Source organism: Coturnix japonica, chromosome 2 (genome assembly GCF_054131305.1).
Source record: "Coturnix japonica strain WE chromosome 2, WE-NBRP24, whole genome shotgun sequence".
Classification (NCBI taxonomy): domain Eukaryota; kingdom Metazoa; phylum Chordata; class Aves; order Galliformes; family Phasianidae; genus Coturnix; species Coturnix japonica.
The window spans coordinates 122828812-122844674 of NC_140664.1; the positions used below are offsets into that span (position 1 = coordinate 122828812).

Genomic DNA, 15863 nt, shown 5'->3' on the forward strand with positions numbered 1-15863 from the left:
CTTCTCCACAGGTTCTATCATCCACAGCAGCCATAACTGTCTTGAGAAAATATCTCTCTCATGGTTTTCAATTCCTTATTTCTTCTGCTCTTGCCTTAGAAATCATTCAGCTATGTCCCATGAAACAGAAAACACCATCAAAGCAGTGATGATCACCAAGGGACACTTAGTTCAGAAAGGGATCAGACCAGCAACACACGCAGTGCAAGGGAGAAGGCAGGACCAGGCATTCAAGGTCACAGACAGCAGAAGGCAGCAAATTGCTAGATCAGCTCCATTGTCCCAGGGTAAGCTCCCACAGACCCCAGTTCTGTGTGAGTTCTGAGTTCAGATCACAGAAGAACTGAGCTTCTCACAGATGCTACCCTCCAGATGTCACAACATTCAGGTCCAAACTCTATCTCAACTAACATATACTGCTTCTGTGTGATGGCATGCAATGTATATTTTAGATTCTTCATATCAAAGACCAGAGTATTTGAAATGGAAGTTTAGGCCTGATTAAGTTGGATGTAGCCAGCATGAGTTGGTTGCTGGGCATTAGAAAAGATACTGAAGAAACAGGTCAAACAGACATTCTGTCTCTGGTGAGACATACTGTGGTCTGGATTATAAAGGCACATTAATTGATCCATTAGCATTAAAAACTGGTAAGGACTCCCAGAGATGTTAGAGAGGGTGAAAACATGACGTACAAAACTCTGCAGCATCCCCATAGTACTGAGTAAGAAGGGGATATTCTCTAGGGAAAAGGTTTCAAACTGAAAGAGGAGAGATTTAGATGGATATAAAGAATTTTCTTAAAATAAGAGCAATGAGGGGCACTGGTGCAGGGTGCCCAAAGAGGTCACGGTTGCCCCATACCTGGAGATACCCAAGGTCAGGCTGGACAGGGGTCTGAGCACCTGATCCAGTGTGGGTGTCCCTGTTCAGCAAAGACAAGTTGGACTAGATAACCTTTAACGGTCCCTTCCAATCAAAAGATTCTGTGATTCTAAGGGACACAATTTAAATTTTAAAAAAAGCAGACACAGGAATATACAGAACAACCAAAAAGCACAGCAGTACAGGCAACATTAGGAAAGTCTCAGGAATGATTTTCCAGTGCAGAACTCATTGCCAAAAATGTTTCTGTCCCAAACTGGGAGGAAAAGAAAGAAAAACAAAATCACAGAGTTTCATGTAAAAGGAAATTTAAATTAAAAAAAAAAAAAAAAGAGAGAGAGAGAGAGAGAAAACGGAGTGAAGAAAATTTCTGGTAAACATTTCAAAAGATCCAGATTTAATTTTGATCAACTTCAATCTTTATAATAACTTATGTCACTCTTCAGAGTGAAACATTTTGACATAAAGCTGGTTTCATATTTACAAAAAAAGCCAGGATATAACTTTAACAATCTCAAAACTGAATGAACTATTTTTTGGCATTGTGACATCAACCACGGGTGAGCCATTCCTGTATATAAAAAATGCATTAAAATGCTATCTACTGATGAACAACACTGAAAAATTTCCATCCAACTCTGAGGTTAAATTGTTTAGCATAACTTCTCAAATAGGCTAGAAAATGGCAACATGTACTCTGCCTCATTCTAAACCATTTTCATATCTTTTATAGAGTTTTATTCTTTCAGAAACAGAAAGAGTAGCACAACGCAGTTAAATTTACTGGGAGTAAGTCAGACTGCATAAACATGTAAAAATCACTAACCTGAAGACTGAAGATGTTGAGACCTGATACAGAACAGTGCTGTTTTTAGAACTGTCGAGAACAACAGAGTAACACATCTTGGCATTTTCTCCTGTGCATACTGTAGCTTTCCCTTCATTTCTTTTTTCCCTGTTTTTCCTTTTTTCTTGCCCTTTGCTTGTCAGTAAGGCTGCCTTCACAGATGTCCTAGCTAGCAGGTTTGTCGCTCTCAGTGGTGCTCTGTCAGAAGCAGTGGTTTGTCCGCATACTATCCATTACAGGAGTCAGTATTCATTAGTAAATTGGAATATCAAACCCAGATATAATTAGGTTGTTGAAATAAAAACCTGAAATTATGGCCTAATTCACTCAGGGTGTTAATAAATACCTGTCCTGTTCTTTGACCTCATTAGAAGCTCTGAACTACTTGGAGTTCATGGCAAATTCACAACATTACAACCTTAGGAAGTTTCCACAACCTAAATTATAAAGATATAAGAAATAGACTATGTAAACATCAAATGAAAAAATGGAAATGGGAAAAAAATGGCTCTGGGGAAAAAAAAAATCAACAAAATGTTTAATTCTGTATTTAAAATAACTAACATTAAGTATTTATTGTACAAATAATCATCAGTTCTACTCTCAAGACTACTTACTGACGTATTACAAATGATAATGCAAAATGCTTTAAACTCTTTTATTACTGTCATGATTAGACTAACAGACTGCTTTAAGCACAATCATTTTATAACACCATTTTATCATCCATCAATAATTAAACATAAATTGTATGTACCCACAATATAAACTGAATTAGATTATTGTGTGGAATGCAGAATCATATTTATAGCTCTTAACAGGAGGTTCTTATAAATTAAAATTGGATTTTGAAGGAAATTAGAACAGAAAATCACATGTAGCTGTTCAGCATATGTAGGAAAAAAAAAATCTTTAAGAGGGATGAATAAAATAATCTAACGCCACATGGAGTCTTGTATTTTATTTTGTCATTTGTTTTCCTTTTAGAAGGTGCCATCTCGTATGTCAGTTACTCCAGAGAATAAACACGAAATTTTCACCTGTTCCAAAATTCCTTATTTGCATGAAAGAATATTAATAATATTAATACTGGTCACAATTGTATGAGTAGTCCATAATATATACTGGATGACATGGGAAGTACTCACTAGTCCAATGGAAGGATGGAGGCAAATTGCCTCTCTAGTATGTCATGGTCCGCATGTCCAGTCATTCATTAATAAAGGCATTTACCTTATCTCATTTCCATTACACTTCTCTTTAGGGCAATCTCTTTTCTGAGAACTATTCTGGCCTCTCTAAGGGTTCCAAATCTCTGTATTGCAAATTAAAAGACACTCACAGACATTTTTTCCATTACATAATAGTACATGGTTTCCATTCTGATTTATGAAAATTATATTTCTGACTATATCTTCCAAAAGATAAAGGTCTTCAACTTGTTTCTATAAGCCCTATTGCATGTATTTTTACATAGATATTCCACATTTTAATACATTTTAGGAACTAGTCTAGTAATTCGAATTTATTCATAAAAGGAGTGCCCCCATTCAGTTCACATGGATTACAGCAGAAACAAATGGAATAATATTTAGGAATTAGTCTTCAGGGGTAGTCATACAGTCCAGCAAGTTTAGCCTACATGAGTATTAGCAGCTGTCGTACCATAATACATAACAGTAATTCCCTTTTTCCTACTGCTGAGGCAACAGGGATACAATGAAATCACATGGCATCGTGCTCTGGAATTCTGAATATGAATTGCAGCAAGGATTTGCTGTCACTGGCAAGTAAACCTTATTACAACCAACTTTTGGCTGATGTTCCACCTAAACTGCAACATGTCTCAGCTGTGAAAACAGAGAACAATATGCTTTTCCTTTCCTTGCATGCAAGACCACATTCCTCTATTCATGAAGGCACAAAATGTCTGAAAGCCAGCTTGAGGCATCCTGTGTCCTAGCAGGGTCACAGAGTAATACGGGAAGATGAAATTCATTCTGTGAATGAATGTGAATGTGAATAAGCAGGTTTTTGCCCTAGGCTTACTCACAAATGAAAAGAGTTAGTAAAATGAAGGTTATGTTAATATGATACATAACCCACATGCCTTCAATTACAGTTTGAATTCACATGTACTGAACATCAACTGTTGTCCATTTGCATTAGGAAAGAACCCTACAAGTTCATCTTATGAAAGCCATGCTTTGAGTTCTATGCAGTTGTGAATTTACATGGTAGATATAACCAGACAAGTGGTGGAACAATAGCAGCCACCAGCATCTAGTCTGTGACTGCACATATATTTATGTATGGTACTTCTTGTCTGCTGGGCATGAAACCCTGAGAAGTATATCAAAACTGCTATAAGGCTGCAGTCTGAACAACAGAAATGCCTGCTTACAAGGGAGCCATTCACACTTCCAACTGTTGAGTCATAACACAGTTTCCCTTCCACTTTCCACTCACTGACTGCTTCACGGAAAAGTGAACATCTAACTGAGACAGCCTCGGAGCAAACAAAAGGATCTCCTGAACTGCTGCCATACTACAGGAATGGAAAATGGGGTCTTCTCTGGATTCTCCTCCACCCAAATGTGTAGGAATTGCCTTGTTATGCTATCAGCTCTCAGAGATGTGGGAGAGAAGCATAGGAATTAAAGACAGGCAGAGGGAATCCAAGCAAAATATTTTTGAACTGTGAAATGTAAAGCCCTCCCTGGAACATTAACTCATCCTCAGTGAGCACACACTGAAGGAAAATGAGCTTTTGAACTGAATCATAATTTCAGTCTTAATGTTTTATACATACAGCCCTAAATCAAACCTTAATCAAAACTTAACTGATAGTAAAATCTAGCTTCACTGAGTTCCATAAGAAGTTTCAAGTTTTACCTTAAAAAACAATGTTATACAAATACCTCATAGAAAGAGAATGAAATCTAGTTTTCTGGACTAATTTCTTTCATATTCTGTAATAACAAAGCACTCAATGAAAGCACAGGACATTATCTAAGAGTCTGATCGTGCAGAGTAGGACAGACAGCTTGAGGTAATGCATACATGAAGTCCCACTGCTGCTCTGGATTCCTAGACTCACATGGCTTAAAAGTCTGAAACTGATTATTCAGAGGGGACTAAGTGACGTATTAAGCATTGTCAGAAATCTTCTGTTCACAGGAATTTATTTAGAAGTTAACACATGTTCAAAAAACATATACAGCTCATTCCTAACTGAAACCTGTGCTCTTCCAACTAACTTAGCATATAATTAATAGGTACCAATGAGATACACATGTACTAGCGCCCATATTACATACACAGAGAAGTACTTAGTTTAGTTCAAAGAAATTACAATAGTCTTGTAGTAGAGATGGCTATTATTCAACTCCAAGGACTTGTACAAAAACATAACAGAAATATTTAAAGCTGAAAAAGCAAAATATTTTACCACTATACTGTTTAGGGGAAACAAACCTGCTGGGGGGTGACACGTAAAAGAGGCAAAACCAAAGCATCATCTAGACCAAAACAAAAATAAAAATTCATAAACAGGTTTAAGAGTTTGGTGGACAAGTGTGTATATGACCTTTACAAAGAGGGTGCCCATGTCACTGTTTTGATGTGTTCTGCCCTCAGTAGCAGTGCAGCTTGTTGATACGAATGGAGACAAGATATCTTCTAAAGCCTATAGTTGTCCTGTGAAATCTACAACCCTTCTCCCTCTAAATGCCATATTTGATTACCAGGCTCCAGGGAACAACATTATGGAAAAACGACTCAGCTTTCTAACATAAAAGAACTATTCTTCCTGGGCTGCCAGATGAGGAAATGTAACTGCTGTGTCATTCTGTTTGACCTCCTAGAATGACAGAGCTCAGCAAGTGAATATGAATGCAAAGAAGGGTGAAGGATTTCTGCCCTGCACTCCTGCCAGGTGCACCTGGAGATGGAAGACAGAAGTCTATAAATATAAAAAGAGGTCAGATACTATTTCCTGGTATTTTCTTTGACTTGTCTGTTATTAATGGAGATTTTTTTCTACCCTCATATACAGAGGGCTCGGGTGTTTTTGTTTTTTTTTCTGTGATCTGTTGTTGTTGTTGTTGTTTTGCTTTTTGTTTTGTTTTTGTTTTTGTTTTGTGTTTTGTTTTTTGGTACAAAATGTGACAAGGAGATAGAGATGAAATGAATCAAATTCTATTTCCTTTCCTCTTCTATCTATTAGCACAACAAAAGAGTTGTAATACAAGCAGACTTCTTGACCAAAGTCCAAAGACAAGGGAGCATCTCTGCAAATCCAGCATGTGAAATGAAGAGGTTTTTCACTCTATTTCAGAAGAATGGTTTGCCTTCTGACCAGAATGACCGGAGGAGAAGTTATAGCATAGTTCCTTTCTCTGAGTTTTTCTGGTGTTACATGGTTTGAACTGATCATGGTTAGACTTGAAGATTTCTTCCAGCCTAACTGATTCTATGATTCTATCCATGCCTGAAGCAAATCCTACCAACAAAAAAATTTAGATAAGAACTACAAATATAGTGTGGCTGAGGGGGAGAAGGAGACATCTTTGAAATCAGTGTTAAAATAATCAGTGCCACGCTGAGCAATGTTGCCTGTGATAGAAAACAATATATCTCTTCAGTGTAGGTTTATGTTCAGACTACAGACCAAACAATAGTACTTCTAATGGTCTACAGCGTGTTCCTGCCTTAGTGAGGAAAGGATAAAAATAACCAACAGTCTGGAGTAAGGGAGGGAGGAAGGAAGGGAGAACAGCAGCTGCACTGAAGCTGTTCTTCAGAAGGCTCATAGCACACAAGGAGGACATGCCACTGGGGAGAGAGATTACAGGATCCACTTTTTTCATTTACTTTACTCCCACTTCAAGCTATATAAATACTTCAAAATACGAAGTACATGTGTCCCACAGGAAAATACTGTCGTACTGTGTGTTCTACTGTCTACATAAACAAAAAGGTTGATAAAAAAATTTAAAGACTATCAAGATACATGTGGAATTTCACACTCTTGAAATCTGTGTATGTGGATAGTCAGTGTGAGTAAAATGAGGTAGTTTTCCAGGTCAAGGAAAAATGAGAGACCTGGGTGTTAGCAGAAGACTCTTTACATCAGAATAAAGGCAGAAAGACCTTAAACCTCAGATCAAGCCCTCCTTATGTTAATTTTCATTATTTTTCTAGCAGAAGGTGAACAGAATCTTCAGAACTAACTCTAAAGGAGAAAAGCCTAAAGAATGGATATATAACCAATCAGTAACACCACGATTCCAGACAAATACACGGAAGCTTAGCATTCATTTCTGAAATGCATCAGGAAGCAAATGAAAATTCTTTCCTAGAGGAAAAATCCTTTCCATTGAGGTTTCATGTATGACATGAGCTTTTGGGAATACAGCAAACCTGATCTTCAGTCCTCCACAGATTGGATTATATAAAGGTTTTGAGACAATGACTAAGATTTAGAAAATAGCTATGAAAAAAATTGTTTTTTCTTTTTCCCCAGCAGATTAATAAAACATCAGTGTAAAAAACTGATACTCACCTATGACTTTTCTCCATCTACACATATACACAACTAAAAATACGAATAAAGGAACACTTTAATACACCAAAAAGGGTGTATTAGAAAGGAAAAACATACACATAATGACGATATGCTGTGAACACCAATGAAACCAGACATTAAAAGGAAATAAAAGACACACACACCAAAAAAAATGATGGCCAGAAGCAAAAAGGGAGAAAAACAAACAAAGAAAATTAAGCTAAAATGAAAAATGAGTGTACCAGGAAAAAAAAAAACCTAAGTTCTTCCATTGCAGGATACTTTTATTGCAGGAGACCATTTTAAACTAGAAACCTTCAAACTGAAAACAAAATTTGGTAATACTCAAATAAATTTCTGCTGATTTAAATTAAAAACTGAAAAAGAAAAAAGAGAGAGCTAAACAGAAAGCCCCACAGAGATACAATAAGTTGAAAGATATTCATGGAGGTATGGGTCTTAAATATCTGCAGAGAAGGAGACTCCACAATCTTCCTGTGCAGCCTACTCCAGTGTTCCATCACCCTTACCATAAAAAAAAAGTTCTTCCACATGTTTTATATGGAACTTTCTATGTTCAAGTTTTTGGCCATTACTTCTTGTTGTATCACTACACACCACTGAGAAGAGAGTCTGCCTCATCCATTTACCTTCCTCCCTTTAGATATTTATAAACATTAATCAGATTCCACCTCAATCATCTTTTCTCCAGGCTGAGCAGACCCAGGTAACTCAGCCTTTCCTCACAGGGGAAATGCTCCAGATACTTTATCATCTCTGTGGACCTCCACTGGACTCTTCCTAGGAGATCCCTGTCTCTTCTGTAACTGAGGACCCCAGAACTGAAGTAGTATACTAAACGTGGCCTCACCAGGGCAGAGGGGGAGGATCACCTCCCTCAAACTGCTGACCACCCTCTTTTAAACGCACCCAAGGATACCATTGGCCTTCTTGGCTACAATGGCACACTTCTGTCCCAAGACCAACCTGCTCCCAAAAAGGACACCCAGATCCTTCTCTGCAGAGCTCCTCTCCAGCAGTTCAGCCCCCAACCTATATTGACAGATGCAGTTATTCCTCCCTGGGTGCAAGACTCTATACTTGCTCTTGCTAAACCGCATCAGGTTCCTCCCTGATCAACTCTTCAGTCTTGTTGAATGGTAGCACAGTCTTCTGGTGTGCTAGCCACTCCTCCCAGCTCTGTATCATCACCAAAATTGCTGAGGATGGACTCTATTCCTTCACTCAGGTCACTGATTAAGGTGTTGAACAAGACAGGACACAAACTGCTTGCCTAAAACCTAAGTCAGACTAACTAACTTGACAAACTCTAAATCAGAATTTCCTCAGGTTGTAGCATGTTCTTTCTTCACCTGCTATATACAACAGGCTTGAAGAAAACTGCAAATTAAATTTTTACTTACAGCCTTCACTTTATCACGCCATTCTTTACACCAGGACACACACACAGCTTTAACCAGCTCAGCTTGGTTTCTATGATTGGCAATGGATCACACAACACAAATTAATTTCCATATTTTACATCCTCCCACACATAACACTCCAGTACTTCCCCTGCTTCCAGCTCCAGAGATGGAACTACTGAGAAAACTATGCAAAGTGTTCTAAAATAAAAAACCTTTTAAAAAAAGTCTCTAAAAAAACTTTCACATAGGAGAAAGCCACAAGACTTTCCTCTTAGGATGGAAACAGAGAGCCACAAGAATTTTCACAACTTGATATGGCAAGAAGTAGTTCTGTAAATAAAATGCTTTCATATCGTTAATTTGCTCACTAAAAAGCAAGTGGTAAATTTAATTTTTTTGGGTTGAGAGTATTATTGGTTTCAGTTATATTTTGTCTTTGAAGAGAAAAATAATCTGACTCATGCAAGTTTTGCAAAAACACAATGCACCTTCACCTCAGCACTGTAAATGGGAATTAGTAGAGATTTTGAACTGACACACTTCTCAAAATGGTTAAAAAGAATACACAATAAAGCAAAATGGCATGCAAGAAACTGTGCGGACTGGAGATTTTGCTTTTCTTCCTTAAATAATCAGTGCAATACACAGTTTTCAATGATTTGTGATTATACAAGGATATTGAGTTAATACAGGCCTGTGAGGTCTCAATACATTATGACAGTGTTACTAGTGAAAAAGGGTGGGAATAAGGGCTACCTCCTTCATCAGATGGCCTTGTTATCTCACTGCAGTAAGAAAAGGTAGGGTTCGTGTCAGAACCATCTGATTTATAATCTCCCAAACTTGTAGAATGTAAGTACTGCTTACTGTAGCGGCTTGCTCTTTCTACAAAGGTATAAAGAAATAATATCACAGTAAATAGATTACAGAAAAGCACAATAATAGCAACAACAACCACTGCAAACAATTGATATTCATACACTGATAGAGTTTAAATTAGACAAAAATGAATTGTACAAAATTTTGTCTATATATTTAACATTATTGTTCAGAAAGTTGCTTCAAAATCAGATAGTTTGTTCTCTGCTTTAAAAGAATAGCTGAAATGGTTGGGTACACAAATGAAATAAGATATGAAGCATTTAAAGACTTCTGTGGAAAATCGAGATGTTCCTTAATTCCTGCATTCATACAAGTGCATGTAGATTGCTGCTGCAGGACATATAATTGATACTTAGGGTTCCACTTCCAGTAGCAAAGAAGATAAACATGCAAAGCTAAGCTTTCAAAATAAATACATCTAAAAATCAAACGAAAGAACCTGTTGAGTCAATGCATTTTTTACCCATTAGACTAACTTCCATACTTTTCCATCTGCCCTTAAATTATAAACTAGGATAAATTATTATCATTGGAAATAAAAACAATAGCATAAGAAATAATATTGTGCTACATAAGCAAAATTTGCTTAGAAAAATAAATCTTATAAATATGCTAACTTTTTATATCTCTAAAATTGTAGTGATGTCCAGCTATTTGAAAATCCTACATATAATGAGGACTAAGGTGGTCAATGTTTTTTAAGTGACTGTTCCTAAGAGGTACGAGTAATTGTTGTTTAGGACAAGATTTCCTTCACTATTTCTTATCTGAACGTGTGATTGTGTCTGAAATTCCTAGAACATACTTCCATAAAGCACTCATCTATATATGTATACATACATATGTAAAAACAAAGCATACATATAACATGGATGGTTGGCATATTGACATGAAAATTTCCTCTATCAGCTTTCTTTCATAAATAATAATTTTGGGGGAAAAAAAAAAAAAAAAAAAAAAAAAAAAAGCAGATGTGGTGAAAAGTCAGGATGTAAGCAATACCAGAAAGCATATGCAGACTCCTAGACTGAATATTGTCCTCCAAAGGATCAATGTCGAAGATGGAGCCGGGATCTGTGCGCCAAACCTTAAGATCTTTCCCCAAAGCACAGAAATGAAAGGACAGACAAACAACAAAGGAAGTAAAAGTATGGAAGCAATGAGTTTTAACATTCACATAAGATGAACTACAACATCTAGATGTTTACCTGAAAGGACTGAAAGGAATTAATTTCCAGGTTAAACTACTAGCTGTATCTATTTTAAGAGCTGACGTTATTCAGAGACTTTTTTCCCCATTTTTATTTTTCTTTTTCTAAATATGAATGTAGTATTTTTGTAAGTCTTAGTAAGTTGAACCACATTAAATATCACACAATAGCACCCTTTTGCACAGGAAAAGCAGAATTATCAGAGCTACAAGATGATTTCTCAAGACTACCATTAGCATCCTTCACCCACCCATTACTAAAGTATGAGCCTAAGGTCAACTTTGCAAATTGGCTAAATAAGCAGAATAAAGGGTATATTCATCTTATCCAAAATAAACTTCTAAAAGTTGATCAAGCCATTTAAGATCAGAAGTATTTACCTTACCTCACTAATATAAAAAAATGAAGTAGACTGACAAATCCAGCTGCAGAAATCTATGGTTAGACATCTACATTTGGGTAAGATGAAGCCCACTCCTGATCTTAAGTAGCAATTCTCTTTGTCTTTCAAACAGCTAAATTTCCTGGGACATGGACTCAATGTTGATCCATTAACACAATACACAAAAGCATTTCTGAAATGCATTCAGTTCAGTAACCTTCAACATTAATTCACACAAATAAATTATTAATATATCTTGAAGTCTAAATAGGATACTGAAAGAAAAAGAATCCATGAGAAAAAACTAATTTCATGTCTGAGCTGTAGTTATAAACACAGCATAAAATAGAACACAGGTTCAAGCATGGTTTTCATAAATTTTAACAAATAATTAGAGTGTTGTACAAGAGGAAGCTTGTAACAAATGCATAATCAGCTCCAGTGTGACTTCTCAATCTACTCACAGCAATCTGCAATTATACAATATACAATTCACTACTGCTACACCAAAAAATATAATAATAATTTAAACTCTCAAAAGCAGTTTAAAAGAGAATGTTTATATAAAGTGTAATCACTTAAAGTATAACTATTTCAGATCACAACCTAGTGGTTTGTTTCTTGGGCACACCTGTCTTTAAGATGCAATGGAACTGGGAAAAATAACTGTCTTCCCAGCTTGGTCCCTTTGCCTGTTTGAGAGGTACAAAACTAAATAATGGGTTGGTAGGCAAAACAGGATTGTGCGAATACGTCGTGTTTCAAATGATTAATAGCCTGGAGGCAGTGGAAAGAATAAACAGAGCTAATGAAACAAATCCTATGGCCCTGAAATAGATTCAGCATATGTACATTATGTATTATCTATTTTCACTCCTATAAGGTGAAGTATAATACCAACAACTCTCTCTTGACAAGAAAGATAAAAGCCAATGTACAATCTTTTGATAAACTATGAGGTAGTCCTAATGATGATAAATTACACAACCACATAAAACACCAACAGACGTGAGAGGAGTGGGAGAACTGGTGAGTATCCACCTCTTCCTGTCTGATCATGCCTTGATAAGTAAAAACTCTTAAAAAGTATGGCTTCACTGCAGCGTGAGTGCAGCAGCCACTGCTTTGTATTGATTTTATCTGTCTTTGTAATCTGAAATAACGTACAAAGAATCAGAATCTTGGCAATTTGTAGCACCTAACAGTTTTAACATCCTGGTAATTTATGTCAATTTCAAATATCCTCAAACTCATGTGAGAATCATGAAGTCTCTTTTGTCACAGAGCCAGTGTTCAGATGGATTAATTTATCTTGATGGCTTTAGATGGCTTTAACGTGGCTAAAACTAGTGCCTATTTTCTAGAGCACAGGTATTAATTTTAGCAATCAGACACTTGAAAAAGATTGTTACAGCTTCACTGATTGTACTTAAAAACTAACCAGATGGATTCTAACAGAGATACTTTTTCTAACTAGTTGAACTTTTATCAGCTACAAAAAAAAAAATAAAAAAAAAAATCAAGAGTCAGAGTTGGTTTTTTTGCAGTCTGCAGTTTTTTTCCAGCTGCCAAAGACATTCCACGAACAGGGAGCACACTGCTGTTTTTTAAAGAAGATACTATAATTGCAGTCACTCTGAAAAAGCATTAACTGAAATATCACTGGATATTACGCTCTTAGGTTTGCCACTGCTTATTTCCCTTAAGCAGTGGCACTATTTTTGCTGTTTTAGTAGGAATGAAGAGCTAAGAATTTCTGTCTGTTTAGATACAAAAATATTCCAGGTTGATAAACAGTACTAAAAAACTACTAATATTTCAGTGAAATAGCTCAAGAATCTCTCAGATATGTTTATTATCCTAATCTGTTTGTGCTAGCAAGCCTTCAGTTACTGAATACAGGATTGCACTCATGATTCTCACTTTGGGCTACTGCACAAATTCAATGCAGCTAAAGGTTTTAAATATGCACTGAACTGCACATTAAACTGCAATCCTGCAGGAGCTTCTCCATTTCTCTTTGTCTGCACCACATCTAGCTATGGAAGTGAGGTATTTAATCAGGAGCTTGGGTCTATACATACAATGATTTACTTGAACAAGATGTTGCCCTGAATCCAGAAAGTGTGGCTGAGATTTGCTATTGCAATAGTCTGTGTCCTAACACAAAAATAGTTTGCATCCTACACCCAAACATCTGGTCTTATATTAGATCACCTTTTAGATCATCAGTTCTGAATACTGGTTTCTGGCCCAATAGAGATCTACCAAGTTTTCCATGAGTTACATCTTGTACTACTTAAAAAGCTGTGTGAAATTTTAAAACAAGTAGTACATGGACTAGTGTCAGCTCCAGAGAAATAGCTTACTGGTCTAAGGGGAAATTTGATCTGGTCTGCAACATTTAAAACTCAAAAAAACACGCCTTTCATTGTTGCTCTTCTGTGCAAAATGAAGGAATCAGTATTCAGAAACAAAGCGACAACATTGGGTTACCATATTAAAAAAAATATGTATCCTATTACCACTTCCCCAGAAGCTGGCATTGAACCACCAGTTTAACACAAGTTGAGAAAAGAGGGAAAATGAAATTTGTGAGCAATTTTTCTCTGTTGTAAGAACACAAGCAAATGCTTTCATCTTTCTTGCAGTGTTTTGGATAGCAACATTATTTAACAACTTACCAACAATTATTCCAGGTCTTCTATCCATCTCAACTATATGTGGGTGCACCCCTTTATATGCTGCATCACTTACAACTTGGGTGTTTTTCCGCACGCGCTCTGTTATAGGATCATCCACCACTGGGGTGAAGCCTCTGCCCTTTGTCTTCTCGAAATCTTCATGGTATTTAACCTAGAAAAACAAGAGGAATCACATTTTTTCCAAAGCAGCAATTAACAGCAAATAGTTATTCTATGCATACTTGTTGCTTTATGAGGCACTACATGTGTTTTGCACCACAACAGAATTGTTATACACAGGAGATACAAAAGACTTGGCAGGCCATCCAGATTGCCTCCCTGACCTGATTTCCTGATATTTTTTTATCACTTTTGCATTAGTTTTGCACTGTCACCAAATAAGACATTAACTCAAGCAGAAAAGCATCATCTTGCAGTCACAAAAGCCATTAAGAACAGGAGAAGCCCTCAGAAGATTATCTGGTCCATCCTCTTCTCTAAGTTAGGATAGCCCTCTGGTGATGCAATTACATCAGTGAAAGTGTTCCAGCAGTAACAATTCTTAAGAACTCAAGTACTTTCATTCACTGAGAATTTGGATTATACGCATGGGTTAAAAAATTTAAAAAGGTAGTTTTCTGCTCTTTTGTTTTATCATATGCTCATTGGCTTTAAAACATAAACATTTGTCAGAACAAACTGCACTTATTCTAAGGAATCCACTTTCCAAAAACAAAAACTAAAATCTAAAGAAATGGAAAACAAAGACGTTAGAGTGGAAAGTGTTATATAACAAAGTATTGGAACAAAACCGGTATTAGTAAGAGTTACAAAGGTGGTATCCCTGGTTATATTTACACTTTTTTTAATCTTTAATCATCAAAGATTTTAAAATGACAAACATTCTCACACAAGCAAATGCACACAAAACAACTCATTCCAGGAACAAAAGTCACACAGAAACCAGGAACATGCACAGGCACAAGGTGCAGTGTGTCACCTAATCCAGTCAAATTGTGTGATGCTCAAATGTGGATTTCTTTTAAAGCAAGAAAAAAGGAAAGAAAAAAAAAAGAGAACAGACATTTATCTGTTAGAAAACCGTTTATTAGTATTTTGAAAATGTTCGTTACAATCATATGCAGTTAGCAAACAATCCCTCAACAGGCATAAGAAGAAAATATTCCTTCCATATTTGAGCAGAGCTTCATTAGTTACCTATATTAATGGAAGGCAAAATCCAGTGGAAGTCAAGTGCCACTCTTTAGTATATTCTAGTTATAGGAAGAAGGACCCTACCATTGAGATGTTGTTTTGTGTTTCTTTGACATGCCTTAGCTCAGGTGTGTCTAGAATCACACTACGTCTACCTTTCATCTGCCTCTGATCACTGCTGTATTTCACCTGTAAAACAGCAACAACAGCATACATGAAGGTTTTGTTTACAGTAGAAGGGATGGGGAGAACCACACTATGCAATGGCGTTCTTTCTAAACCATAATTAAACCATAATGCCCAGTATTCATCTGGCTTCCTTCTTCATACTCATTTTTTAGTGATCTAATTTTGAAAAGAGGATACAGGTGGGTTACTGTCCTGCTAAGACCAAAGTGCACATGTATTCCATCAATCATCACTTAAAAAAAAAAAAAAAAAAAAGAGTTACCTGAAAGCTGAAACTCCTAACTTTTTTAACACCATAAATGAAATAACTCTTTTATCAGCTGTTAAGTGGTTATGAGTTAGGGTCAACATAAGAAAATACCACTGACTTGTCTTGGACACTTTCAAAGCATACATGTATGGCTGATGACAACCCAAGCAGACCTAGATTCCATCCTCAGTCTACTCCAGATCAGTATTAGCCTAAGAACCCCTAGGTCACTATGGAATTCAAGTGGTATGAGCCAAATATTGTTTTGGCAGCCTTCTTACTCCAGTTAGGTTGCATAAAAGCAGCGTCTGGGTCTAGACTG

At 36.5% G+C, this 15863-nt stretch overlaps 1 protein-coding gene across 1 annotated transcript in view; it reads right to left on the bottom strand.

The window, feature by feature from the left end:
- The window catches only part of NEBL (nebulette), an 83496-nt gene that overhangs the window by 11007 nt on the left and 56626 nt on the right, over positions 1–15863 (bottom strand). The window contains 4 exon segments of the mRNA XM_085538691.1: positions 9485–9613; positions 10613–10705; positions 13888–14059; positions 15187–15291. Coding sequence (XP_085394817.1) covers positions 9485–9613; positions 10613–10705; positions 13888–14059; positions 15187–15291 — 499 coding nt within the window.